Source organism: Amphiura filiformis, chromosome 1, assembly GCF_039555335.1.
Source record: "Amphiura filiformis chromosome 1, Afil_fr2py, whole genome shotgun sequence".
Lineage (NCBI taxonomy): Eukaryota > Metazoa > Echinodermata > Ophiuroidea > Amphilepidida > Amphiuridae > Amphiura > Amphiura filiformis.
The window spans coordinates 24,851,512-24,879,369 of NC_092628.1; the positions used below are offsets into that span (position 1 = coordinate 24,851,512).

General features: G+C 36.4%; 1 protein-coding gene across 1 annotated transcript; it reads right to left on the minus strand.

The window, feature by feature from the left end:
- Nucleotides 1–341: 341 nt before the first annotated feature.
- On the minus strand, nucleotides 342–27,831 carry LOC140157371 (uncharacterized). Its single transcript, XM_072180545.1, has 18 exons — nucleotides 27,415–27,831; nucleotides 26,286–26,324; nucleotides 25,712–25,857; nucleotides 24,751–24,847; nucleotides 21,011–21,068; nucleotides 19,603–19,758; nucleotides 19,015–19,149; nucleotides 17,865–17,915; nucleotides 16,337–16,372; nucleotides 15,444–15,503; nucleotides 13,969–14,049; nucleotides 11,624–11,907; nucleotides 7,716–7,983; nucleotides 6,864–6,908; nucleotides 5,611–5,682; nucleotides 2,711–2,830; nucleotides 2,051–2,120; nucleotides 342–1,332 (listed from the first exon to the last, which is right to left on the minus strand). The coding sequence occupies exons 1-18, from the start codon at nucleotides 27,586–27,588 to the stop codon at nucleotides 342–344; spliced, it is 2,883 nt and encodes a 960-aa protein (XP_072036646.1). The 5' UTR covers nucleotides 27,589–27,831.
- Between the last annotated feature and the right edge of the window lie 27 nt (nucleotides 27,832–27,858).

Below are 27,858 nucleotides of genomic sequence, written 5' to 3' on the forward strand. Positions count from 1 at the left end.
TGACGTCATCATATTGGCACGTAACAGGTTCTACAATTGGCTAAAGTATAGTGTAATACCAATACGACATGTAGCGTCATGTTCATTTGCATAATATGATTTCCAGTCTGGTATGGGATATGAGTGCCTAGCATCGAAAGATTTGAGTCCCGTTGGCAAAACTACCCTAAGTACGTAAGAGCTCCAAAAACATGTACCCTTTTACACCAATTTTACATGAATTTGATATCCTATTCACGTTACGCACGTAACGTGCCCTAGGCTGTAAAAATACCCTTTTTACGTGAATTTACGGACGCGCCTGATACCCCCCTTCACCATTAGAGTGGCCCCCCCGGGTTTCATCTCTTCAAACATTCAGAGGCCAGCTTACACCATTCCTGTACAGTAGCAGGTCTTACCTTTCCTGTGCTTTCATCATAATAAGGACAAGTTGGTGCTGCTTTGAATACTACCCCATTCTTGAATCGGGGTACTGTGATGACAAACACATTTTTTTCAATTCCCTTTTTGGAATTGGATACAATGAAGTTTTTACACTGAAATAGAGCACCTGAGTGTATTTCCTTCTCCTTGAGAGGTACCAAGACTTTTGTGCCTTTAACATTTACCAGTCGAATCCAGGTTAGTTTCTTTACTTGTTCCTCAACTTCTTGGTACATCTTCAACGAGTCATACCCATGCGTATACTTGAATCCTTTGATTTCCCCGTCATCTGTGATACCAAAGAATATCCGCCCACCGACGGTGTTGGCAAAAGCACTAACATATTTCAGATGACCTCTAATAGCATTTTTGATAGGGTCTGTACCTTTGCTTAGATCTTTACTACTAAACTCCTTGTACTCAACTGATGTCCCTTCATCATAGGGCATTTTCTTGCCTTCTTCGAAGAAATTGTCGATGGGAATGGGTGGAATGATATTTTCATATCTTTTATCATTTCTAACAATCTGCAACAGGTTCTCTGTATTTGTGACTTGATCAACACTACCTGTGTAGCTTGTGTAAGCCATTCCCCATTTGGCATCCCATATCTTACTATTTTCTTTAAAGAAGTGAAGTATATGTGTAGAACTATTAACTTCAATGTTTTGCCCTTTTGCATTACGTCCAATTGAAGGCAAAAAGTAGTGAATGGGTTGGATCAATCCGAGGTCTTTCATCCGCCCATCAAATGCAGAAATTAAATTTTCCTTTGTACTTGAGGTCGTATTGTTCAGCACAACCATTCCTTCTCTAGATGAGTTCATGATTGCTATGACACTGTCTGCAATGGCCTCTGCTGCATTTGATTGGCCATGATCAAAATCGATCTTGATCTCTATAGGTCTGAAAGAAAAAAATAAGCACTGACGTCACTTTACCCAACAGCAATTTTTTGGCACATGTTATACTGACATAACATGACATCATGATCTAATACAACTCGTCCAATTTATAAGGGGCAATATTGGAAAATGAGTATCCTAATTAACTTGTACTGTAACCAATTAAGTCCTGAAATCCTGGCAGCATACTTGTTGCAACATTAGGAGCTTCATAACAATGCCTCTTCAGCAATGTATTTTATTGGTTTTGGGTATTTTGGGGTGTGTTTGTTTCCACTGACAAACATGGACCCATCTATGACATTTTACTCACTACGCACAGGCACAACACATATAGACATTGAGCCACAACCTCAGCAGACTTTATAGTTTTAAACTTTTATACACTTAAAGTCATATTGTATAACATTTGCTGAGGAGGCCCTCAATACTTTTTTAAATTCTGGTTTTTAACTTCAGTTCAATTTTAACAAAAACAGATATATTTCCTATTGATTAATTTGCTGTAAGTGAAAGAGGTCTCGAACAAAAAGTGATGCTCAAAAAGCCTGTGTACAAAGATGCAACTTTCATTTGGCTGGAAATTTCATAAATGGCTGTATTTCTCAGTGAATATGATAACAGCAACAAAACCCCGCTCACTTGATGCATGGAAGAATCTCCCATGCTTGATCATGCACATGCAACTAATCGGTAAACTAAACTAAACATGTACTTACCCTAAGGAAGGATAACTAGTTGTAGAACACTGAGATGGAATGCGGCTTCGACCTTGAGGTCTTTCGGTACCTGTTAAAGAAAGGAAAAATTTGTCAGTACAATGGAGCCTGGGATTGCGCTACATAATGCAAACCTTTAGCTGATAATTAATCTGAAAGTGGCCATCAGGTCATGATTCATACCTACATGTACAAACCCATCTCTACTTACAGGCCTACATTCATTAGTTTAAGATTTGTAAAACAAAGGTCTGAGCAAGAATGATGTGATCAATGTAGTTTTCATTGTCCAAATAATAGACTACAATATCAAGCTTTGACTTAATGTACATTTGATAGCCACAATATGCCAAATATAGAGGCTTAAGTCTATTGAGCCTCGCAGGGAAAGTCTTCTGCAACTTTTTCCCCTGTCTGTGGCTTAAAAACCTCAATGCAAAATGATGTTTCAAAATTTACTTACAAGAGTCAGGATGTAGGTATCATTATGCCTCAAATCCCTATTGTCAAATCAGTGCAGGTTATGATATGAAAATTGAACAAATACACCTGATCCGTGAACTTTGTCTTTTTTAATGACAATTCTTGTTGGATTTTGCTCCCTGTGGAAATTTTGCCTGATACGCCACACATGGCTTGAACTGGAAATGTGAATCCTACCTGCGTTTGCAGTTGGTTGTGGTTGTCCAGTGTCTCCTATAATATTTTTCTGGTCTCCAGTTACTATTGTTTGGCCTCCTTTGACATTGTACTGATTTTCTATGTGAATAGTTGGCATACCTGAAAGTAATAAAACTCCTTCGTAAAATGATATCCATTTGCATTATAAGCACTGAGCTTGATTATTTGTTATCTTTTTCACTTATATACTTAGAATCAGGGCCGTTGGAACAAATTTTTTTTTAAGTGGTACGGTTTTAGCGGGGGTCTGGGGTTCGAAGGTGCAGAGCCCCTCATGGGGCTTCAAGGGGGTGAAGCCCCCTAATAGAGCCCCTCGCATTTAGAAAAATGAAATAACAATCCATGTAAAGTTAATACAAGTAGAAAAGTATTTTTAATGAATAACTTACCGATTCATGAGAAGATGTTGCAGTGTGCATAAATCCATTAGTAAAATATTATGTTATGTTCAAAATGTTCACAAATATTATAATTATAATTAATTTGACCTGTGCATACCAATCATGGATTATTATTTCTGTTTTTATTTCTTACGAAATTACGTAGCGGTTCCGATGGGCCTGCTTAGAATTATCCGAAGAATTATATGTATATCTGAAACTCTCTCACACCAATAATAAAAAAATGCTACAGTTTCTGAAAGCTCATCATGTTTTACAGGAATCAAACTATTTATACATATATGCAAAAATCATTTATGTTCCTGCCATTAAAAGGAAGGTTTTAAAGGAAGGTTTTATTTTAAACTCTAATGGTGACCCGCAGTTCAAATTGCTAGAATTGTACATTAAACACTAAACAGACACAATGCAACTATACAAACATCCAATCCAACCCAACCTCATCCCCCAGTAGGCAATGAGGATAAAGTGCCTTGCCCAAGGACACAACACATTGGCACAAGCGGGGCTCGAACTCGCGGGGACTGCTCTATAATCCAACGCTTCTATAATCCGAAGGTTCTTTAGTCCGAAGGTTCCCTAGTCCGAACATGTGATCATAGCATTCGCTAGTCCGAATTTTAAAAGAGGTTCTCTAGTCCGAAAAAAATTAAAAAGAGGTTCTTTATTCCGACGTTTCTTTATTTCGAAGGTTCTATAGTCCGAATTTTAAAGAAGGTTCTCTAATCTGAATATTAAAAGAGGTTCTTTAATCCGAATTTTGAAAACGGTTCTCTATTCCGAATATGAAAATAGGCTCTATAGTCCGAATTTTATAAAGGGTTCTGTAGTCCGACATTGCAAAAGGGTTCTATAGTCCGAAACGGATACCGTGTTCTTTAGTCCGAATCAGTAAAAAGGCTCTATAGTCCGAATTTTTATAACATTAACATTTACTGCGATCTCTAGCTAGATAATAGCAGAGTATATGGTAAACGGCATGACGCTACTTTTAGCCCCCCCCTCATCAAAAAACAAATCCTGCGTCGCGCTTGATATCCCCAACTTACTGTAAACAAAGATCCTAAAAATACGATATTTGCTCCAAAAATGTTGACATATTTTTACACCATCAGAAACGAAAAGAAAAATAATGAATGGAACGAAAATATAAAGAAACCTGAAGAATTACAAAAAAACAACTGAATAAAGACTAAAAGGAAGTCCAAATGAAAGAACAATGAATACAAAGATAATGAACAAAATAATGAACATTACAGAAAGAACAAGGAGAAGAAAGAAAGAATGTAATAAAGAAAAAAACGAAAAAATTGAATATAGTACAAACAAAAATGAGAAAGGGATTTTAAGAAAGCTAATGAAAAAACTATCGAACGAAATCAAGAATGAACAAATGAATGAAAGAACAAACTAAACGACGAACAAAAGAAGAACGATCGAAAAAAGGACAAAGGTATACGAAAGAAAGAAAAAACAATGAAAGACAGAATGAAAACGAACACAAAAAGAGGGACAAGCAATCCCAGGGCCAGTCGCCATCACTGCCAATTGCATGCATGTTTAATACCCGCTCGCATCCCTGATAAAAGCCAGCCAGGATATTTTGCACCCCTCAATCGCAAGATAAAACCATACCTTAACTATTCTGTAAACTAATTTGTTTAAATGACTACATTAATGCCGCAGCATTTACATGCATCGAATACATCGTAGCTTATTTAGTATCTTACAGCATATAATATTATAATAGAATGAACAAAAGATAAAATTGAAGAAAATACCACCAGAATGAAGATAAACGTCGATGTATGCTACGTAAAATATCCAGGAAAAGCATCCATGTTGAACTTCAGCGGATTTGTATTTAACAATTGATGATTTGACACTGAAAAAAATGATGAAAATATAATTCGGACAATAGAACCTGTTTACCAATTCGGACTAAAGAACACGGTATCCGCTTTCGACTATAGAACCCTTTTGCAATTTCGGACTATAGAATCTTTTTTTTTTTTTTTTTCTATAGAGCCTATTTCCATATTCGGACTGTAGAACCCTTTTTTAAATTCGGACTATAGAGCCTATTTTCATATTCGGACTAAAGAACCCTTTTTAAAATTCGGACTATAGAACCTTCGAAATAAAGAACCATCGGAATAAAGAACCTTCGTAATAAAGAACCGTCGGATTAAAGAACCTTCGGACTAAAGAACCGTCGGAATAAAGAACCGTCGGACTATAGAGCTTCCACCGAACTCGCAACCTATGGATTATGAGTCGGGCGCCTTATCCACTCGGCCACACGTGCTCCCACATTGTTGGTGTGAACATCAATATCACATCAACATAATATTGTATTATAGGGTAACAAAAGTGAGATCATTAAAGGTATCAAATAATTATAAAATAACAAAATAATCATGTGATACCCTTCATGATCTCAAGAAGTCCCAGTAGTTCTGTTAACTCTGTACTTACCAAGTTGGGCACGGGTGTTAATTATGGAGTCTGTACTTTTGTTGGGCAAATTAATATTTTTCTCCTCCTCTTCTGTTAAAAAAACACAATGTTCATTTTTATTTTACGGGAATGAATCATGTTAGTTGTATGTCGTTAAACCATCAAGCTACTAATAGAAGGAGATTCCACACACAAAATACTAATCCACTCGAGAGGGATAAGCTGATTATAATCATAGTACAAAGGGAGCCGGGTTTGTGGATTATACTTCTATTAGCTCGATGGTTAAACTGCATTAATTGCCAATTACATAATGGCTAATTTTGTGCAGAATTTTCGTATATTGACAACTCCTATACAGTTAAAAGCCAACAATATCAAATGAAACTAAATGATTTAGATGCCAAATGAGCAAAAAGTCAACTTGGAAAATTTCTTTTTATTACACTAAATCATAAATACCTTAAAATGGCAATGTGCTCTTGAGGCCGATTTACACTGCTCTAGGTTGTAAAGTTTTATCATTACCAATGACTTCAGACAATATTTCAGCAGCAATGACATATAAAAGAAAATGTAACCGTTTCAAAGCTTAAACCATAAAAATGCACATTTCTTTGCTATCTTACATGGTATTTTCAGTGATTTTAAAGCAACCTTTTCAGATGGCCTACAAATAGTTCCTCATCTTTATTTACTGATGTACATGTATCACCCAGGCCTATTAGGCCTGTTATATACACATGTGCAACAAAATAATCTAAATTAATTAAGCTCACTTATTGCCCTAGTATTATATAGTTTTTTATTTCAAATAGGTCATGTGCTCATGCATGCATTATAGTTTCAACAATAGTGGAACATTGTTCAATCTTAACATTTTGCATTGGTCCAAAGCAAAATTACTAATCAAAAGAAATAGAGATGTTTGGTTGTTATCAAATTTATTATACATATTGCAAACAAAATAAATTACACGATGATGCAATGCATGTGGTGCAGCCAATTAAAGGAGTGGGTGGAGGTACCTATGCCCGACATTTAAATGCCGGGTTATAAAGTTCATGAAAATGTTTTTTAAATGCTTTATATAGAAAAGCACTGTGAAATCATTTTTAAAATGTTGTCAAAATGTTATTCCAAAATATTATTTGGCAAACATTTTTGCAAAATATTTGGTCAACTCTTAAAAAAACAAGTCAGAATGTTTTGCATCACAATTTCAAAAATGTTTTTGGAATATTAAAACATTTTATAGATACATTACAAACCTGTCATTTCAACTGATGATCTGGTACTCTCTGAAGTGATTGGTGCTGCAAAGTAATTGAAGTAGAAAATGTTTAGTGAACAGTATCCCAAATGTTATTGTAAACATTCTTAAAAGTTCTTACCACTATGTTGTTAGACTTGACATAGCATGATGATCATTTATTTTGATACAAGTTTGGGGAAAAACAATCTTGTTTTGATTTTAAAACAACATAAACTATAGTGTGTTTAATAAAAGGAGAGCAGCCCCAATTTTCCTGTTCACAAAATGATAAACTTAGAGTATGTCATCATGTAAATAAAACTTTAATTTTTCAATAAATCAATAAATGTACATGCCCTTTGAAAATTTAGAAAATCCCAAAGGAAAATTACAGAAAAACGGCATCAGACCTAGTGCCCCCACTCACGCTACGTCACTATGTCCACAGTTGGTGGTGACACACACACCTACATATGTGATGTGGTATATCAAAAAGAGACACTTCTGGGCAGGTTATCAATTTTGAGTCTTCTACCTATCTTAAATATATATTGGCCTTTAAAAATATTATTGACAATGTTGAGAAGTAGGAATGACCTTGAAAAATGTCTGAAAAAATACAAGATGCCAGTTATATTCCGGTCTGAAACTATCAGACAATATTTGAAACATTATCAGTATCACAAATTTGCAACAAACCCAAATTGAGAAAAAATCACCAATGGGCAGATTTTTGGCTATTTCTCCATTTATGATCCTGCCAAAAAGTGTGTCCTTTCGAATACAGCAGTTATAAGAATACACTGAGTGGACATGATACCCAACTAATATTGCTGTAAGTTTTACAACATTTATTTAAGATCCTTACCTAGACTTCTATAATGGGTGTCCCATTCGTTTCCCAGCATAATCGGTTTTCCTTCAAAATTGGGAGTGCCAACTATCCACACAAGTTCATTTTGACTAGTGTCGGTTCCTTGAGGTGAACTGGTAATGACTAGGATGTCATGTTGCAGCATATTGGCCATGGCTACAATTATTATATGATCAGCCCACTCGCCATCTTTAGCCATAGACTCCAGGTATTCATCCTGGTCTGGTTGTGTGGCAAGGAAGTTAATTTCTCCATCTGGACCCTAACATTAAATTTAGGTACATGCATGGTAATGTTTCTGACCAGTGGTGTAGCTGGGATTTTTTCCAGGGGGGGCAAGCCTGTATGGGGCGGGGGCCCAAATCCACCAAACAAAAATTTTGCCGGCCCTTCCTCAAATAGGTTGACCCAACTTTTTTCCCGGTGGTTTGAAAAAGTGAAGAGAAAAAAAAAAAAGGATTAAAGGATTATAGGCGCTAGCGCCCTAAAAGCAACACATTTTGATATAGTACCATTTTCCCCCTCCTCTACCTCTCTCCTCCCTTGTTTCCTCTCTCTCTCCTTTTTCCTCCTTTATCATTGCACTAGGGGGGCGGGGGCCCAAATAGCGCTAGGGAGCGAGGGCCCAAACAGCCAATTTTTTTGGGGGGGGCAATGCCCCCTGCCCCCCGGCAGCTACGCCACTGTTTCTGACATAATTATATGTTGTCATCATATTAGTGGAACATAAGTTTAGTTGTACAATTAGGGGCTGTGCAATAATTATGAGCCCCCCCCCCCGGATGAAATTTCTGAACAGCCTGCCAAAAATCACTCCCCCCACCCCTCTCGGCCTGCCAAAAATTGCTTCCCCCCCTCTTGGCCCGCCAAAAAATCATTGCCCCCCTTTACACATGCCAAATTTGTAGGATACCAATTTGCAAACCTTAAATGGTCTAGATATATGTTGCGAGTGCAGCGAGCAGGAAAATTTGCATATTAAAGCGTTTCTGTACTCTTTTCTTTATTTAAAAGGCGCCCCATGACTGTGTGTCAAAAATCGCTTGCCCGCCCTCCCTCTTGGCTGGCCAAAATTGTTTGCCCCCCCCCTTTTGGCTCGCCAAAATTTCTTCCCAATTTTACCCTCCCCAGGGCTCATAATTATTGCACAGCCCTTATTGAGACACCATTTTCATTTTGAAAATGTTTGTAAAAGCATTTGGACTGTGTATAGTGTTTTACTAAGACCAGAGCACCACCTGGTCCAATGTTTTTATAGCTTTCAGATGTTGTTTCAGCCAAACTTGGAAAACAATAAGAATCCAATTCTTGAAATCAGATGAAATTAGATGTAAAAAACAATATTAGCGTGTTTCTATTGAGTCCCCTGCATTTTACCGGTAAAACTGTTCGCCGTCAAATAGCGGTGAAAGGCGGATAACGGTCAGTTTCCATTGCACATTGTTTACCGGTAAACACTTTCGATGAACAGCGCCAATTGACACACCTTTAAAGTTTGCCGGCGAAAGGTCGTGGCACTGGGGTCAATCCTCGGGTCAATCGCAAAGCATTGTGGATTTTAATATTGTAGTATTTTCTAAATTGTTTGGCTAAAAATGAGGTAGCAAACATCATGATACATGAGAAAAGAAGACTGAAGAATAATGTTTTTTATTAGCGTTTTCATTCGTTCTCGTACATCAAATTACGCCATTGGGAAATCCCCCTCAGTGATATCGACGTGTGTACTCAGTATTTGTTGCGCGCAAAAAAAATAGGTCTTGGAATTTCATCTTTCACAGTTTAATTTCAGTTAATTCTTTTTAGCTAATAGTAATTTAACATCGACAACATAATATTAAATTCATGAAATCTTTCTAATTTTCTGAAGCACACACCGCTGGATCCGAGTTGATTTCTATTTTTTTTCGCATGCACAGCTGGATTCATCCGCTGATGTTGTTGTTGTTGTTGTTTTATTTCATGGCTTTTACTAGGGGTCATAAATCATAACTAAATATTTAGCATAATATGTATAATGCAGGGATAATGCATTATGAATATTTCTTCCATTTACTTTATTTATAGCAAGTGAGTCAAATATTTGTATGTGATTAGGCCTAAGAATTTTTGCGAACGGAATGGTATAAGCTAGCTCATGATGCAGAGGTCAATTTCAGCGACTCAACTTCCGCTTTTCTTCCCTGTATGCGCATTCAATCGAACGGAGTGAGTTTCTATTGACGCTATCGGTAAGCGCCCCGCTATTTTCCTTCCTCAAGAAGGAAAACGTTACGTAAAAACTCGCCCTGTTTACCGGTAAATAGCGGGAAGGTCAGTTTCTATTGAGCAGAAATAATCCCTTTTACCGTCTTTTTACCGGTAAACGGTCCCAATAGAAACACGCCTTATGACCAAAATTATATTTATACTTTTTTTAATGGAATACAATGTGCATCCAATACTATATCCCTTTCTGAACACCCTGTATGATTTGTACATAATTGTATATTTAAACATATATGCATCAAGTTATTCAGGCTAAATGCCCTTGGAGGGCCCTCAACCTTTTGATACACAGTACAATGCAACTTCACATTAAAGACCTGAAGGGCCTGCAAAATGGACAATTCCAGTTGAAATCCATACACCCCCTATGGAAGACATAGCCTTAATCTCCCACACAGGGGGTGTAGATTTCAAATGGAATATCCCATTCAGGTAACCCCATTTGAAATTCACACCCCCTGTGTGGGAGATTAAAGTAATGTCTTCCATAGGGAGTGTGTGGATTTTAACTGAAATACATGTAGTGCAATGTTTGGCTTATCGCTCATTCTACAAAATCCGGTGCCAATAGCCTTTTTTCCATTCTTTGGTCCACAAACACTTTGTCGAGCATTTAGGGCACCAAATATGTTGTTTTTCTGGTAGAACTCAACAAGACTACACGGACATATATAGCTTTCCATACTTTGGCTAAAAAAGTGTTTCCACTGCTCAAGTGTCACATCAAACCCTGAAAATTTTCTTTGAATAAATGCGATTTATTTACATATTTGTTGTTTTTTAATTAGATAACGCACCATCATATTGTTTATCAACATTATTTTTTTTTGATTAGAACGTCTTTGTGTAATTCTAAAATATATTGCACTTTCCACCAAAACGCTGTGAGCTACATTACCCCTTTTTAACACACGTTATTGGAAAGAAGTAAAACAGAGGTATAGTGTAATTTGCGGTTTTTGAAAGGAAACACTCATAGGTTTTTAAAAATCACAGTAAAAATCGTGATGCTGTAGCATTTTTGGCATAGAAATGTTGTAAACATTGAAATTTTGACCGACCATGTTAAGATTGGTGAGCTACGTTACCAGGATTCTATAGTATGCACTTGTATTACACATACTTCCTAATAATTTGTGAAAGCTACCAGTGGTCGAGCCCCATTTATATTAGAATTAACCGACATAACGTTCTAACGTTCGCAAATCACATTAAAAACATTAAAAACCAGTGAACTACGTTACTGTGAGCTACGTTACATACTCATTGACGCATCTTCAAAACTTCTATGAAATGGTGAAATCTGTTTTACATGTCACTCAAGTGATCTTTTATAGTTTGCTTTTTATGACCTTGGATTGAGTAAAACCAGCCCATTTTGTAGTCGGTAACGTAGCTCACATTACATTGAGTTTAAGTGTTAATAACATCATGACTTCCTGAAAGAAAAATATGCAAGTGGTGTTGGCAATTTTTTACATCTGAAAGTAGTGATACATTTACTCTTAAAAAACGCAAAAAGCAGATCTTTTTGAACAACTTTTATTTTTTCAATTTTTATAGCGGATTGGCACCGGATTTTGTAGAATGAGCGTTATTTTAAGGCCATGCTCATAGAGTAAATCCATATCTACCTGAATGACTGGGTTCTCACGTAAATACTGCACAACTTCCTTCCTGAGCACCTCATGTGTTTGGTGTGGTAGATTCACTCGTTCCAATTGATCGGCAATTGAATGGAAAAAGCAATTTCCATCACCTGGAATGTTGCCGATAAACTGCAGATTATGTTTTTGGCAATTTGTCTGAAGTCGCTGATAAGATGTCTCACTGCTGTTTGAAGTTGAAGAGTCTTTAAGTGCTTTTTGTACTTCTTTTGGAGATGAGTACTTCTGAGATGGTGGAGATGGGTATTGGGCTGAAATATTTAAATCACAGTATGTTACAATCAAGTTAAACGTTAATCCACAATGTTATGAGTTGTACTTCAGCACATCCACCCAACTGAGAAATGATTTCTGTAAAGATTTTTATCATTACTTACTTCATCATGATGTACTTGATATGTTGGTGCAAATATAGACAGAAATAACCAACACCCACCCACAGAAACTATAATATACCTTCAAAATAACTTTTTTCTATTTTTATTTTGTTTATAGCATATATACCCTCAGGGTGTTTGTGCTCCTTCCCCATTCCTGGATATGATGGGCCACAAATAAATTGTTTGATAGGTGTTACCTGACCCACCCTAAAATTAGGCCCGACCCTATAGAGTTTTTTAATATTTTGTTTGCTATTTAATTAATTAAATTTAAGAAAAGGAAGAAAAAAAAGTTCCAAGGCCTTTATCAAACGCAATTTACAGCTTTAAAAATAAAATAAAAATCCCGACCTACCTACCCTAATTTTTTTTTATGTTATACCAATCAAACAATTTTCTTTTTGTGGCCTTACTGAACTACAAGATCAGATCACTTATTATCGAAATACATATAAAACATTGAATACAAATAGGGTAAGACAAATACAAAGAATTTTTTTTTTAAATATTTGTGCTTTGTGAGAATTTCAAGTAAACAGTTCCAGGAGGGTAAGGTAAAAACATTAACACATGTTTCACCAGTGACAGGTTCTTGACATGTCAGTAAGAGTCATTTGAAGAATGGGGATTACCGTTTTGAATACGATATTGAAGTGTGATGTCCATGTCTCCAGGAATACAAGGAGTAAATGATCTAAGCTACAAAATAAAAGTTATTTGATGAAAAGGTGATTTTTGGTTGTTAAGATATGTTGGTTAAAGTGAATACAGATTTGGTATGTCGGAAACGGTTAAAAACTGAAGCCAAAAGTTTAGTTAGCATCGATCATATTGCAGCTTTTGATAATGTCCATAAAAATGTTTTCAAAGATGTGGTTGTCCAACTGCTTATTCAGGATAAATATTCTGGTCCTATTTGAGCTCCCTGACATGCCTTGGGATTCCAAAACAAAATGAAACATGTTTTATATGAGAAGAAAACATCCAATGGTTCATTAACAGACACGCAAATGTTAGTGAAATTAACCAGATTTCGACTAAAACATGGTAAGGGTAATTCATAATTACGTCCTGTTTTAAGCAATGGATGCATCTTATTTATACTTATAAATACAAAAACTGTGCATAAGATTTATTTGATTTTAACTTATGAACCAATTAATATGACTTAAACCAACAAGTGCTCACCCAATTGAAGTCAATAACCTACAGAGAAGGGACAATATGAAGACTATAGAGTGTATGCAATAAACCAACCGGAACGGTATAACAATTAAAATGGTAGCCATGCTGGAGGACAGTTCTAAGATAACCGTTAAGATGACAGAGGGACAGGTCTCCAGATCGATTCCCCAACCATTTGTACCTATCACACGTTTTATTGTATTATCATGCGGATTTTCCCGTGGTACCTTATGGAGGACAGTTTTTATTTAAATGAGGATGACTCTGTTATGAGTGACGTCGTATTGCATACCCTCTATTCTGAACATGTATCAGTTTTGTTGTGCAAAAGACACGATACCCAACAAAACTGTACTATCTGCAAGCATTAGGTATTGATTAAATTATTTGAACAAAAATTAAGCAATTTAATCATTTTCAGAAATAAATCTATAATGATTTCTACATAGATGTTGGCAACCTTTTTAATCAAAATTAGCCTTTCTTTTCAAACCGTTTCCGACGTACCAAATCTGCATTCACTTTAACCAACACATCTTGACAACCAAAAATCACTGACATTTTCATCAGATAACTTTTATATTGTATGTAGCCAAGATATAAGAGTATGACCATGGGTAATTTCAATATACTGGCACGTTAGATAACAGAGATGTGATGATAGAGGTAGAACCTTTTGAATGAACCTCGTATGGAGATACAGCTGTAATAAATAGTTTTAATATATTATTCTGAATATTCTCTAACCTTTTTTAGATGAGGGCGGCAAACTAACAAGTGCAGCATCAGTTTCTGGTTGTGACGTCTTTGAAACATTGTCAGGTGTACCTAGTTAAGGATGACATATTATAACAACAGCAAAAATTATGATATTGACCAATATTTAATATTCATGTATAGCTTTTATTAGGCCAAAAAAATATGCCAAAGCCATAGAGGGCTATGCGAAATACAGAATTTCTGTTTTAAGGGGGTACTACACCCCTCGATAAATCTGTGTCTATTTTTGCATTTTTCTCAAAAACTAATAACACAGTGGTAACAAAAGTTATGTATATTATAGGGGCAAGGAATCCAATTACTACACTGGAATTTCAGTGACCCAAGACAATTATCGTTATCGTTATTTATGATCAGAAATAAGGTACCGCGAGGATGTACCTCATTTCCTATCATATATACTGAACCGCTTGTCTTGAATCACTGAAATTTCAGTGTAGTAATTGGATTCCTTGCCCCAATAATATACATAACTTTTGTTACCAGTGTGTTATTATTTTTGAGAAAATGCAAAATAGTCAAATTTACCACAGGGGTGTAGTACCCCTTAAATCACTCTGTTTTAAAACAAATTCATCTCCAAAACAGTAGAAGATAACACAAAAAGGAACTGCAAGAAAAAACTTTTTTTTATCAAAGTATATGAAAATCGGGGTGAGGGTGCATGACCATGCAGTGCATGGATACCATGTTCGATATATATTGGCAATTTAGTGAGCGGAACGATCGAGATACGTGATTGGTGTCAATCACAATCATACCATGCCACACTCTCATCTAATATGCCCTTTCACCAGAGTGTGATTGGTTGTGGCATTTTGTTTTCCACACTCGCCATCTTTCTGAAGTAATTTCCGATCAGCTGCTGAAAAGGTCAATTATTAGAGATTGCTACATCGTATCTTTCCATAAACTTCTCCCTGGTACAATTTCTTGGGTATATTATAAGGTTACCAACCCATCTTCTAGAAATATAAAATATGCTAAATTTCATAATATTATCCATGACTTTGGGTCAATAATCCATTGATACCAAAATATTTGTACCAATAATTTCACACAAGATACAATTATAAGGACATCTCATAAAGCTGGATCATTTCAACATGTGCGAAATGTTTTTAACATTAATGCATGAAATAAAGACTTCCACTAACACATCTGGTCAATATAATATGTCCTTTTTTTTGTTGAGAAAAAGAAATGAGGAAAAACAAACACAGTGGAACATGGTAACTAAGCCTAAAGGAAAATGAAGGATATCACTGCATTTCATTCATTTGATTTTTAAAACGCTGATGCTACTCTTAATTATAAATTATTGTTCTACTGATAATACTGGTAAATATATCCCATCCCATGTCAGGTGATGAAAAAAAACTATGTTTATCGTAGAAATATTTATAATGGTCATATTTTAGGCTGATCAAAATCTCTCTTACCTAAAAGTGAGACATTCTCACTAGGTTCACTCCCTTCCTTTTCAACATTTTTCACATTCCCTGTCAAATTAAATTAAAACAAAACTATTAATAACAATCTTTTCATTCATGCTGTATGCTCTTGAGTCAATGTTTTCAATTCACTTTCCTACCTTAAATCAGATACCAGCAGACTTCATCAGGCATGCATCTGCCATCAATAAGAAAGGATGACTCCACCCTAAAATTTTACACTTCTTGGACACAATGTTAAAAAGGTCTTCCTTGTCTTCCAAAATAATATCCACTGATATTTTGTCTTGATTTATGTACATGTATGCTCTGCAGAAATTAGCCAATAAAACTTCCACCGTCAGTGGCAGAATGTCAGTGGTGAAATTAATATGCCCTCAACTGAAGTAAAAATTTAAAGAAAACATTTCAATTGAAAATATATTAAAGGAGTATTTCATGATCCTAACATCCTCTTTTTATAACATTTTTCAATAGATATCCACGAAAAAATCTTATTCCCAAAATTTCAGTTGATTCCGATTTTGCATTTGCAAGTTATACATGATTATGTGTATTACACTACTCCATAGGCCACTGTTGTAATTTTGTTCTGGTATACCAGAATGTAATTCAAATTTAACGATATTTTTGCTAAACGAATTAATCTGCAAGAAATTTTTTGTACAAAAACATTATGTAGCCAGAGGTTTCCAGTGGTATAAAAATCTCAACTTTTTTAAAGAAAAGTGGGGGATGAGGCTGTGGATCACAAAATGCCCTTTTAATCAATTGAAATTTTAAGTTACAGCCTCCAAAGGCATTTATTTGAAATGAGATGATTTGGGCCCTGTGTGTGCTCTCAAATCAGTGTCAGGGGGCTTGTTGAACATAATATTTACCATTAACTTTTCCATTTGGTCGACCATATTCTGCATCTGGAGAATAAAAGAAAATATAGTGTTGATCCTTAATCCTAACCATACCGTATACTACAAAATACTACTTGATATATGCGCTGTTCGTGCGTGCATCCCACGTGGTGTGATGACGCAATCGCTCTAAGTGATATATACACACGGTTTTGCTGGCCAGCGAAGCCCGAGACCCGTGGCAAGGTGTCGCCGACCGTGTGCTTGGCATGCGAGGGGTCTCGGGTTCGAATTCCACCCAGAACAAACAACTTCTTTCTTTCTTTTCTCTCTTTATTCCTTCCTTCTTTCCCTTCCCGTCACCAAAAAGCCCTGAGGCGGTTAGGGTTAAGGTAACTGTGTGTTTCTACCAGGGAAAGGTGCTGGGCAGTATATGCAGAGGTTATTTATCATCAATCATGTAATTGAATATATGAATACAAAAGCCACCCAAGTCCATACTTTGGTCAAATTGATTTAAGCATGGGAAAGTGTTGCTATACATAGGCCCGTCATATGTTTGAAAGAACAACTCAAATTCATCCTCTGTGTCTATTGAGCATGTGAAAAATAGCATGTATGAAAGAATCAACCCAAGTCCATGATTTGAGTCTTGTAACACATTGATTGAAATCCAGTATGTGTAAAAGTCCACTTGTAACATCTTCATTGCTGGAGAGTGACTTTTGAAAAAAATGGGTTTAATCAAGGAAAGTGTGTGGTTTATATTAACATGGCAGAATGCTTATCAACATTATACATAACTGTGTGCTTTATTTTGTATTATCTTACTAGTGGTAATATCATTCCAACAATATTGTCTTTATACGGTATGTGATTCAAAAAACCACCCAAGTCCAGAATTTAAAATGAACCCCACGAAGTCCCTGAAATGCTAATCGTCATACCTAATACAGTTTAACCCACCCATTTGCACGTACAACTTACCATATTGACCAGGTAAATCTAACTGAAGGAATTAAAATGATACACAGGGTTTTTTCTCAAAATCACTTCCCATGGACTTGGGTGGGTTTTGGATTCATGTATTCAATTAAAATTTGACCTCAAGTTGTGGAGAATGACAGTGGTTTTTGTACCTAACACTTTCATAAGTCATCCTGTGAATGTTGAAACATAACAAAGCAAAACAAAATATGAGACAAGCTTGTAACACTTTAAATACGCGCAAGCTTGCAAATGCTCACAATTGTCAACATGTGCTTGTTATTAAATACTAGCTTGTTGTGCGACCTTCTAATCATAAATAAGATTACAAGCTTGTGAATGTACAAGCTTGCTTGTATGAGCATGTGAAAGCTTACTATTGCTCGTTGTGAGCTTTTACAAGCTTTTTACAAGCACATACAATCTTGTACTTATACAAGCTCATAATGATGATCACATTTTCCTAAGGGACAAACTCACCATGCTAATTAATTCCCTAAGTGCACTCAAATGTCTATATTTTCATATAGACAGTTGAACATCAAGCTATATCTGAATGTCTAAAACATACCTTTTGGTCTGTTCAACTTTTTGAGTTTAAGGTCATTAGCCGGACCATTAGCTGAAATTGAAAAAATTAAAGTGATTTACAATAATTGTGGCATTATAATTCTTTACATACAGAATTATGTTTGGTCCAACCTACACCATAAATAAACCCAATAGTGCTAGCAGCAAATTAAAGGAATTAAGCTCTATAACATTAAAACAAAAATCCAAAATCAAACAGCATGACAAAACAGATACTAGAAACAAAGAGTAAAACCTGGGAATAACTAATTCAAGAAAGTTGACAAAAGCCTTGAAGGTAGATATAGGGAGGCACTCAGTTTTCATTTTAGTACATTTTGGTGGCCATTTTTGAATCAGATGAGATGATTATACTAGTGAAGGGATTAAAGTGGGGTCTTAAGGAATGGATTTAGATAAAAACAGGGTTTTAGAAAACACTGAGAATCAAGAGGACAAATTTACCAAAAATCTACTGTTAAGTTTAAAGCTATAACCAAAAGTTTACACGTAATTGATGAAATGAATTAGCTCTTTGCCCGGGGGTGGTACATATAAAAGTGGTACACATGCTGGTCAATAAAAATGGCATAAAAGGGTTGGATTTTGAGCATACAGCAGCATTGCAGTTTAGGTGGCCTTTTTTTTTGCTATGTTTATGGGGTCCATTTGGCTATATTGACATTTAGGTCTCCTTTTATAAATCACTATTTAGGATTACATTTTGTGGTTACAAAGCATTTTTGTGTTACATTTATGTTCCAAGCTTATACTGTGAGCGCGATATAGCGTGATCCGCCGATTATTACCTGGCCTGACATACACATACGTATATATACTTGTTTTGCAACATATTTTGAAAATTTTGAAAATTAAAATATTCCCCAAAATGCAAAATCTGTGTCGATCTGGCCTGTAGAACAAGTTGTCCCCCTGTTGCCTTATGTACTAATTTGGCAGTGGTGGCGCTACGGGGGGCAAGGGGGGGCATTTCCCCCAGTTTGCCCCCCACTTTTGAGGCAAACCCCCAAATCACATAAATTTCCACTTTTGCAGCAATTTTGCCCTTAAAATTCACTTTGCCCCCAATGCCCCCCCAAAAAAAAATTCCTGGCGCCGCCACTGCTAATTTGGCATCACTATATTCTTACCTTTCCTTTTCCTAATGTCATACTTGTAGTAACAATACAATGAAATGAAAGCTAGCAGTATAATAAAAAACAGTATCCCCACTGTAATTAGGAAAACTTCTACTCCAAGTGAAAGGATACATGAGCTACACTGATCTGAAAGTAAAAACAAAATGATTTACATGTCACTTTGCTCAAATGCTGAGGGATGAAATCAAAACTCGACCGGCGGTTCCGTTCGGTTCCGTCAGGTTCCACATGCTTTCTATTGTTCTTAACAATGGCAACCGGGCGGAACCGGTGGTCAACCGCCAGTCGAGTTTTGGCAATTGGTGAAAAAAGGTCAAAATTTTGAAAAAAAAAGTCCACTTTTTCAAAATCAGCACCCCCCCCAAAAAAATCCTGATGGTTATGGGCCAGTGTTTTAGTGATCATGGTGATAGGCCTTAATGTAAAGTATAATTTAAAATTCACAAAATCAGACTGCCTATATGCACATCTAACATTTTACAAAAATGTCAATACAGTTGATAACAAAATTTAATTCAAATTCTAAATTCAATTTAATTAAAGCATTATGTGGATAAATTCATGAAGAAAAATAAATACCTGTTGAAGGGTCACTCCTGGGGGCTGTGGAGCAATTTGCTGGATTAGTTGGACATGTGGGACAGGATACTGTTGGACAAATTGGACAAGTGTGTGAAGATGTAGCTGTATCACTCGTTGGGCATATTGGGCAAGATGCCTCTGGATAGGTTGGTACTGTTTGATAAACAAAACAAAACAAAGATATACTTTTTTGTAAAGAAAAGTAAAGCAATCATTATTTTAAGATGCAATATTCTAGAAAACAATCAGGTTATGAAAACAAAAGCTGTATGAAATTAAAAACAGTCATTTTTGGCCAAATTTGATTGATTTTGACAGAAAATTATGTAACAAGTCAAAAGAGCGCCTATTTCTATTTGACATACCCCTCTCTCACCCAGATATATGCTTCCTAAAGAAGTTGAGAGACCAAATTATCTCACATTTAGTGCGGACTATAGTACCTTTCACCTACTTTCTGCGGCCATTTTTGGATTGTCTCCACTTTTTTAAAAACTCAATCTCCAATCACCAAACCCCTGTCTCTACAACTGCACGTATATGCACGTAAAACAATGGGATACCTGGGGACCCTACCTATAGTCTCCACTCTTAAAAACAATCTTCTCATTTTTCTGACATATAGTGGCGACTTCACGATGTCCCCACTTTGTAAAAATGTCCCTACTAATACAGTGAAAAGCACCTTGAATGTCATGTCCCCACTTTTACCGACTTCCGAGACCTACCCTTCCCACTCTCTCTTTCTATATTCTCTCTTTCTCTTTCTCTTCTTTGGCAAATTCACCTCTTACGGTCTTTCCCTCATTTTTCGGAATTAAAATCGGAGTGGAGATAAAAAAGTTATAATTAGAGAATAAAAGATAGGATTTTGTCTTTTGCCTATCCAATATCATGTCATAATGGATGGGCTGGCCAATATTTTGAGTAGTGGATGCCGGCGACTACGCTAAAAATATTGGCCAGCCCATCCATTATGACACGATATTGATAGGCAAAAGACAAAATCCTATCTTTATTCTCATTCTTATTCAGTTTTAATGTAAATTTTGAAAGAAAAACTGACCTTTTTAAGAAAAAAATAAATTTACTTTTATGAGGACATCCCCGTTATTTTAAATGAACGAAACCATCACAAACATCTAAGCCGCCGAATCGCATTCTTAGTTCTCGCGCGTGTATTACGCTGAACGCATTATCGCTGCGATCATTGAGGAGCAACAAGCATGCTGCCGTTGCATGGTGGTGCGCGCCTTGACTAATATCCCTATCAACTATTGTGAGATCTTATACACCGGAAAACCAATCAAATTACGTGAATTCTTTACAAGACGCACCCATTGAATAAGAATGGGTGATTTCTGTATAAAATTATACATGTAGGTCTACTCATTATTATAGTTACCTGTTGGAACTGGACACTTGCATACAGCATCCTCATATATGTCACATGCTGATACTACCTGCAATGTGAACAGAGTTTAATATTATTTATTCATAAGATCATTAATATACATGATACATGCGATCCAATTATTTTTATTTATTTTCCAAAACGCAAACGCTGAACACGGTTACTAATACCGGTATATTCAACAGTGTGCCTCCGCGCCATCAGCGTAAATATTAGTAACCTCTGCGCGCGCTGTGTTGTGCATTAAACAAATTGCGAGAGTGCAGGCCGCCGATTTTGGATTGTGCGCGACCATATTTGCACAGATTGTGATTCACACTTCTGTTATTGGTCGTCCTGTTTTATCCTGATCGATTTTTGGAAAGGCAAAACGTAAAAAAATTATATTTTTGAGGAACATTGTATGTTATTTTGTAAAGTGAAGAGATGAAAGTGATGGTTATGAATGAGGTTAATAACTTTGCATTGGTAATATGTCAGGCATTGTGAAAAATCTAAACATTTTGCTTTGGACCTCGGAATATCCTTGGTTCCAAAGGTAAAATGTTTAGATTTTTCACAATGCCCTCCAAATAACCGATGCGCAGTTATTAACCTCTAACTATAGGCATGATTCTTGCATACAATTTAACCAAATGTAGCATGGTACAATATGTACATGCTGAGTATCACCAAAAAAATGGCCCACTTTGTTGAATCTACTATCACCTGAGGAACCCCATATGTGACCATCCAGCACAACGGAGCCATTAGCTTTAAAATGATGTATATCATGTCTATAGTACTTGACATTTAAGTAGTGAAAAATCAATAAAACAGTTAATAAATCCTTTGTTTCCTATTGTTTATTGTTAAGTTCAATGGAGCATATCTCAATAGTGGCACTGGAGACATCCGGGCTCAGTTGTGGTGGATGGTCACATATGTTTTATAACTAACTGTCATTATTAGACCCAAACACCAGGGAATAAATAAAGATTGGGAAGTGACACTCTATGATAAAAGCACAGAGAACCTATTCTTGAGAGGGCACTCTATTCACGTGGTTTCTTTTCCAACGCTAAAAGATCACAATTTTGGTGGTTTGCAAATGAAAAGTGTCCGCACTATCGATTGATTACGTAACTGTTATGAATAATTTATTAGGTTTTTCAATGCAATCGCCTCGACCCATTAATACATATTATCTGTATTATCAAAGTACTTGGAATAGCAATCCGGTGAGTTCAGTGAACTACGCCCTAATACTGATGGAGTTTTAATGGCGTTAATCCTCTCCATACACAGATGAACAAATACAATAGATGAGGGTCAACACGTATGACCTCCTATGTGACATGTTTTAATGAAAGAATTAAGGTTTTCCACTGCACGGGGCCACAAGGGTGATACTAATTTTAATGCTATATTTTCAAAACGAATACGTGTTCCCGGTTGGCTCTATAGCGATTTCACAGAAAAGGTATTTCTAGTACAATGCAGCGTCGGACTCTAGCTGAGAGCGTAGCCTAAGTCATTATAGACTCCAATAATGGCTCTCCATACACAAATGAACAAACACAAAGGAGGGTAGTCTCCTCCGTGGCCTGCTTGCGTTCGATGGACCGAAACCAAATTGGCTGCGGAGGAGACGGGTAATTTTGCCATGCAAATGAGCTGAGTGTCGTAGCCCTGATAAAAGTAATAAAACTATGGAAGCCGCCATTGCCCTGCCATTGCGTAGGCATAGATGAACTCCTGGATTGAGGCAAAAACTCTTGGCTAGATTGAGGCAAAATTGAGCTATTTTCCAAAAAAATTGAGAAAAAAAAAAAAAAGACCCATTCATATACCAAAATTGGCTTAGAAAAAGGGGTCATTTATATACCAAAAGGCCAAAAATGCTACCCATATTAGCGGCACGTCCCCGTATATCCACGTATGGTCATTTGTACTGGGTACCCGCCCCCCGGTGTTCAACAGAAAAATTGGATGATGGTCAGTGTTTTGAAGTTTTGCTGAACCATGAAATGGTATCAGCCTATATTAGTGTATGTTATACTTACTAACTTACCAACTTTTTGGTCTGAAATAGACATATCTTTAAATGCCACAAAGGTAGGAACCACCAAGCGAAGTTAAATGAAAGTGGAAGAAGTAAAGAATATAATAAAAAATATATTTTCCCACCCGGGGGTGGCACTCATAATAAGCCCTGGGTCAATATTCATATGGGTCCTTTTCATATTTTTAAATGGGTCTTTGGGTCACAAATTTGAACATTTTAAATTTATTTAGTGACAAGCTGTCCCGGCGAGTTGTAAAATACATCCTCATCTTAAACTCTTCTATTCATATATAGGTAGCAACAGAATGTGACCATCGTGAAGATACCAAATGCAAGTGTCCAGATCCAACATGTCCAACAGGTAACAAGTCTATTTACAGAAATCACCCATTAGGTGACAAAAACACACACCTTGTGTTCTACGGGTGAACAGGCCTTTCAAGTGGTGTCGGACGGTCTGGAGGGTTTTTTTAGCAAAGCAAATGACTCTAAAAATCACCCAAATCTGTAAATAAATTATCATTTGTTTGGCAAAATTTTCCCTCGCTTTGCACACATTTTTTTAGTCAAATTAATCTACTTTATGCCTAAAACAGGTGATTTTACATGCATACAACACTTTCCATCAAACTCTGTCCACTTTTGCCAAAAATGGCTGATTTTACATGCAAATCTCAAAAGCGGAAAATCTGGGTCGGTCGGGCCCGTAGAACAGGGGTTTTTTTTGTCACCTTACCATTTTTTCCACTGCAATTGTATTTTTTGGACATGCACGAAGAGTGGAAGAGGTGAATGAGCCAAATTAGGAACAAAATCAAAAAAGAAAGAGAAAGAGCAGGAGAAAGAGAAAATACCCTTGATATAGAAAAAGAGGGAGAGAGAGAGAGAGAGACGGGTGGAAGGAAAGATGGATGGTTGGATGAAAGGAAACAAAGAGTGAAAGAAAGGGATAGTAAGGTCATATTTAGGGTTTTTGTGACCATGAGAGCAGAGGAAGGTTTGAGGGTTAAGATCAGTTCTTTGAGATAATTAGAATAAAATGAGCTACTCTGTCCCTCCCAAAAGTGTGGGAATATACTCCAGGAGATGGGTAAGCCATAATACAGGGGTCAAAACGAAAAATGCTTGGATTACTGTAAAATGTATATCAATCCGTTTTGCCACAAGTATTAAAAAAAAGGTTTAGATTCTACTATCTGTGACTTATGGTTGGGGCCTCAAGACAAAACATGTTAAATGTCAAAAGGTCAATCACAAAGGGTCCACATTTTAAAATGCTCAGAATTCTTTCAAAATAGGCTCAAATTTTTCATCTACACTGCAAAAAAAAGTGTTCTGAATTAGAACACTAAAAATTGTAACACTTATTGAACATATGTAAGTGTACTGATTGCGAACACCAAGTGTTCCAGACTTTAACACAACAGTATAATTTGTGAACATTATGTGTTCACCTTTTGAACACTTGATGTTTGATATTATTGTATACACAAAAGCATAGGAATTTTAAAATCATGAAATCACTTCAAAATTTTCACTTTCACCCAACACTGCCAAAGGTGCAGTTACAACTTTCTTGTGGTAACTCCTCGAAATGGTTTAGTTGAAAACTGCATGCAGCCCTATAACATGCAAACTTTTTAACATTGAAAGGCAAATTAATTACTGAAGGCAAATTAATTACCATTTCATCCTCTCGACACTTGGTGCAAGGCAGACAAGAAGTACAGTTGTTATGTTTATCAGACCTATATGTTTCTCCCGGTTCACAATTCTGGCAACTGTAAAGGAATTAAGCACATTTGTTATTTAAAAATATAAAATCACTGTGATACACTATACCATTGTATTATTTACACCAATTCCTAATTTCACTGGGTTTGTTTTCTACAGTTTTTCTTTCTTTAGTAAAAGTCTGTCAATTTCAGACAGACAAACAAATAAACAAAAACATAAAATATTTTGACACACTTATTAAGGGATCTGGAATGAGCGTTTTGGCGTTTCGACAGTATTTTTTGTGGGACATGAGAGCACATCAGACATATCGAATTGCATTCTGAATACTGAAGAATGTCTTTCTGATATCAAATAATTTTCATTCTTTGAAATTCACGCTATAATATTAATTTTATGACAAATTATTAAAATTTGATATTCACATTTTTGATATATAACAGTCCTCGAAGTAAATTTTATAAATCTAATGATATATTCTTAAAGTGTACGTAGCTGGGAGGAAAAGCCGACGATCAATTGAAAATGTTGACCTTTCATATTGTAGATATGGATTTTTTCCCAAAAAGACCTAATTTTTTTTGGTGTTTTGGGAAAAAAATCCATATCTTTAATACGAAAGGTCAACATTTTCAATTGATCGTCAGCTTTTCATCCTACCTACATACACAATAAGTACATATTATCAGATTTATAAAGTTTACTTTAGTACTGTTAAATATCAAAAATATCAATTTTAATCATTTGCCATAAAATGTGTATTATATTGCAATTTCAAAAATCAAAATTATTTGATATCAGAAGGACATTCTTCAGATTCGAATGCAATTCGATGTCTGATGTGCTCTAATGTCCCACAATAAATACTGTCCAAACGCTCATACCCCATCCCTTAAATATTCACTTACTAGTCACTTGTATCATTCACACAGTAAGACTTCTTTCGTGTCCCTATGTTACAAAGGCGTAGTTCCTCTCCCCCATAAGGACACTCTGATGGTTCCATAAATTTAGGCCCTATGTGATAATCCTCACCACATGTGCATTCATAAGCCTTAATTTCAGTACATGTAAAATAAGAGAAGAGCAAGGAGAAATAGGTTATTGGCGAGTCAATATGTGACCCACTATGTTGCAAGGTATTATGCGCCTGTCAAATGCAATCCCGGCCCCTGGGTACGCAGGGATGACTGGGACTTGGGCCGGAGCTTTTTTTTTAATGTTCATTTCCCCAACCCATTTACGTATTGTAAAATACAAAAATTTTGTGTGCGCACATTGTCACTATAAAGCCATTTTCATCCTGATCATGGGCAAAAATAGTGTCAAATTCAAAATTAAAGCCTTTTGGGAAGCTCGAAGACATGTACAGTCTCTCAAAAAACAAAAATTGCATGATTCAACTGCAATTTTTTTCATCTGTGCACCTGAAAGTTTATTTTGCACCCCCGACCAAGAAAGCTGGCTACGCCCCTGTCTTACCTTGTTCAAAGAGTTTGTAAAGGGCAGGCATAGTAGTATCTGCAAAAAAGAGTATGTAATAAAATAAACAAAATTATAAATAATGTAACAATGGCAGCTAATGGCCGAGCAGTTAAGGCGTTCCAAGGGTCCCGGGTTCGAATCTGAGTGGGTCGAGCTCGGCTGTCTCTTTGTGTCCTTGAGCAAGGCACTTTACTCTACTTGCTTAGTGCTTCGGAGGGCACTTTAAGCCGTCGGTCCCATGTACATGTATTTTCTCACATTAATGCAGTGTGCACGTTAAAGAACGTCACAGGCTATTCGAAAAGACCGAGCAGGGTATCATCAAAGTACAGTTGACTGTACTTCAAAAATACACTCATCTACTCTAGGTTCCAGAGTAAAAATAAGTAAAGCTTGTCTGTACGCAGTGCGATAATACTCATACATATGAGGAAGGCACTAATATGGAAGAAGAAGAAGAAGTAATGGCACCATACTTTTTCTGGGGGGAGGGGGCAAGTTAACTTCAGGAGTGTAAAAATCTGAAATTAAACTGGGGAAACAGCAGGGGAAGCCTGAAGATATTTTTTTTCAAAACACCAAAAACATAAAGTCTTTTGGGGAAAAATGTATATCTTCAATATGAAAGGTCCAAAATTCCAACTGATCATCGGCTTTTCATCTCAAGTACATCATTAGAATTATAAAGTTCACTTTGAGGACCGTGTGTCAAATTTTAATAATTAGTCATAAAATTTGTATATTATCGCGAATTTCAAAAAATCCAAATTATTTGATATCAGAAGGATATTCTTCGTATTCAGAATGCAATTCGATATGTCTGATATGCTCTCATGTCCCACAAAAAATACTGTCCAAACACTCATACCAGTTGGCAATTGTACAATATAAATATTTTGACATAATAAAAATGTTGTTGTAATGCATTTTCATGCGTTTTAAACGTTTTCATGACATCTCTATATACCCATGAGACATTTTTAAATGTCTCATGGGTATATTATTATTAAAATGTTTATTATTTCGTTTTTACCAAAACCAAAATCCTGGGACCAAAATCCGTTTAAAACGTTTTGTGTTTGCTGGTAAAGGGGCGGATCCATCATCCATAAGCTTCCATACTTACCACAGCAGTGGATAACATCATGATCATCCCTAGTTGGCCTGGTGGTGGTGGCAGCCGTGGCAGTTGCCTCTGGAGGGGCAGGTCAGCCATGGTACGGTACGCCCGGGAAGTCGACTCGACAACGGGGATGATAAATTGCAGGGGATAGGTAAATAATTGGGTAATATCAGTCATCCATCAGCAAAAAAGCACCCACACTGTCACTGGCCTACAGGCGGGCCTACAGGTGCATTTCCGGTGGCAGAGGTGCATTCCCCCTGCTCTGAAATACCCTGGAAATACCGACTAGCTCCTGTTAATTAGATTTTGCCGCTTCATGTAAATCTGAGTAAGCTTCCATGTGTAAATTCATACCGATTTCAGTAGCTTTTCAGAACCGTACGCGTAGTGCATGCAAGCCGCTAGCCGTCTACACCACCTGAGATAATTTTGTTTGACCGTGAT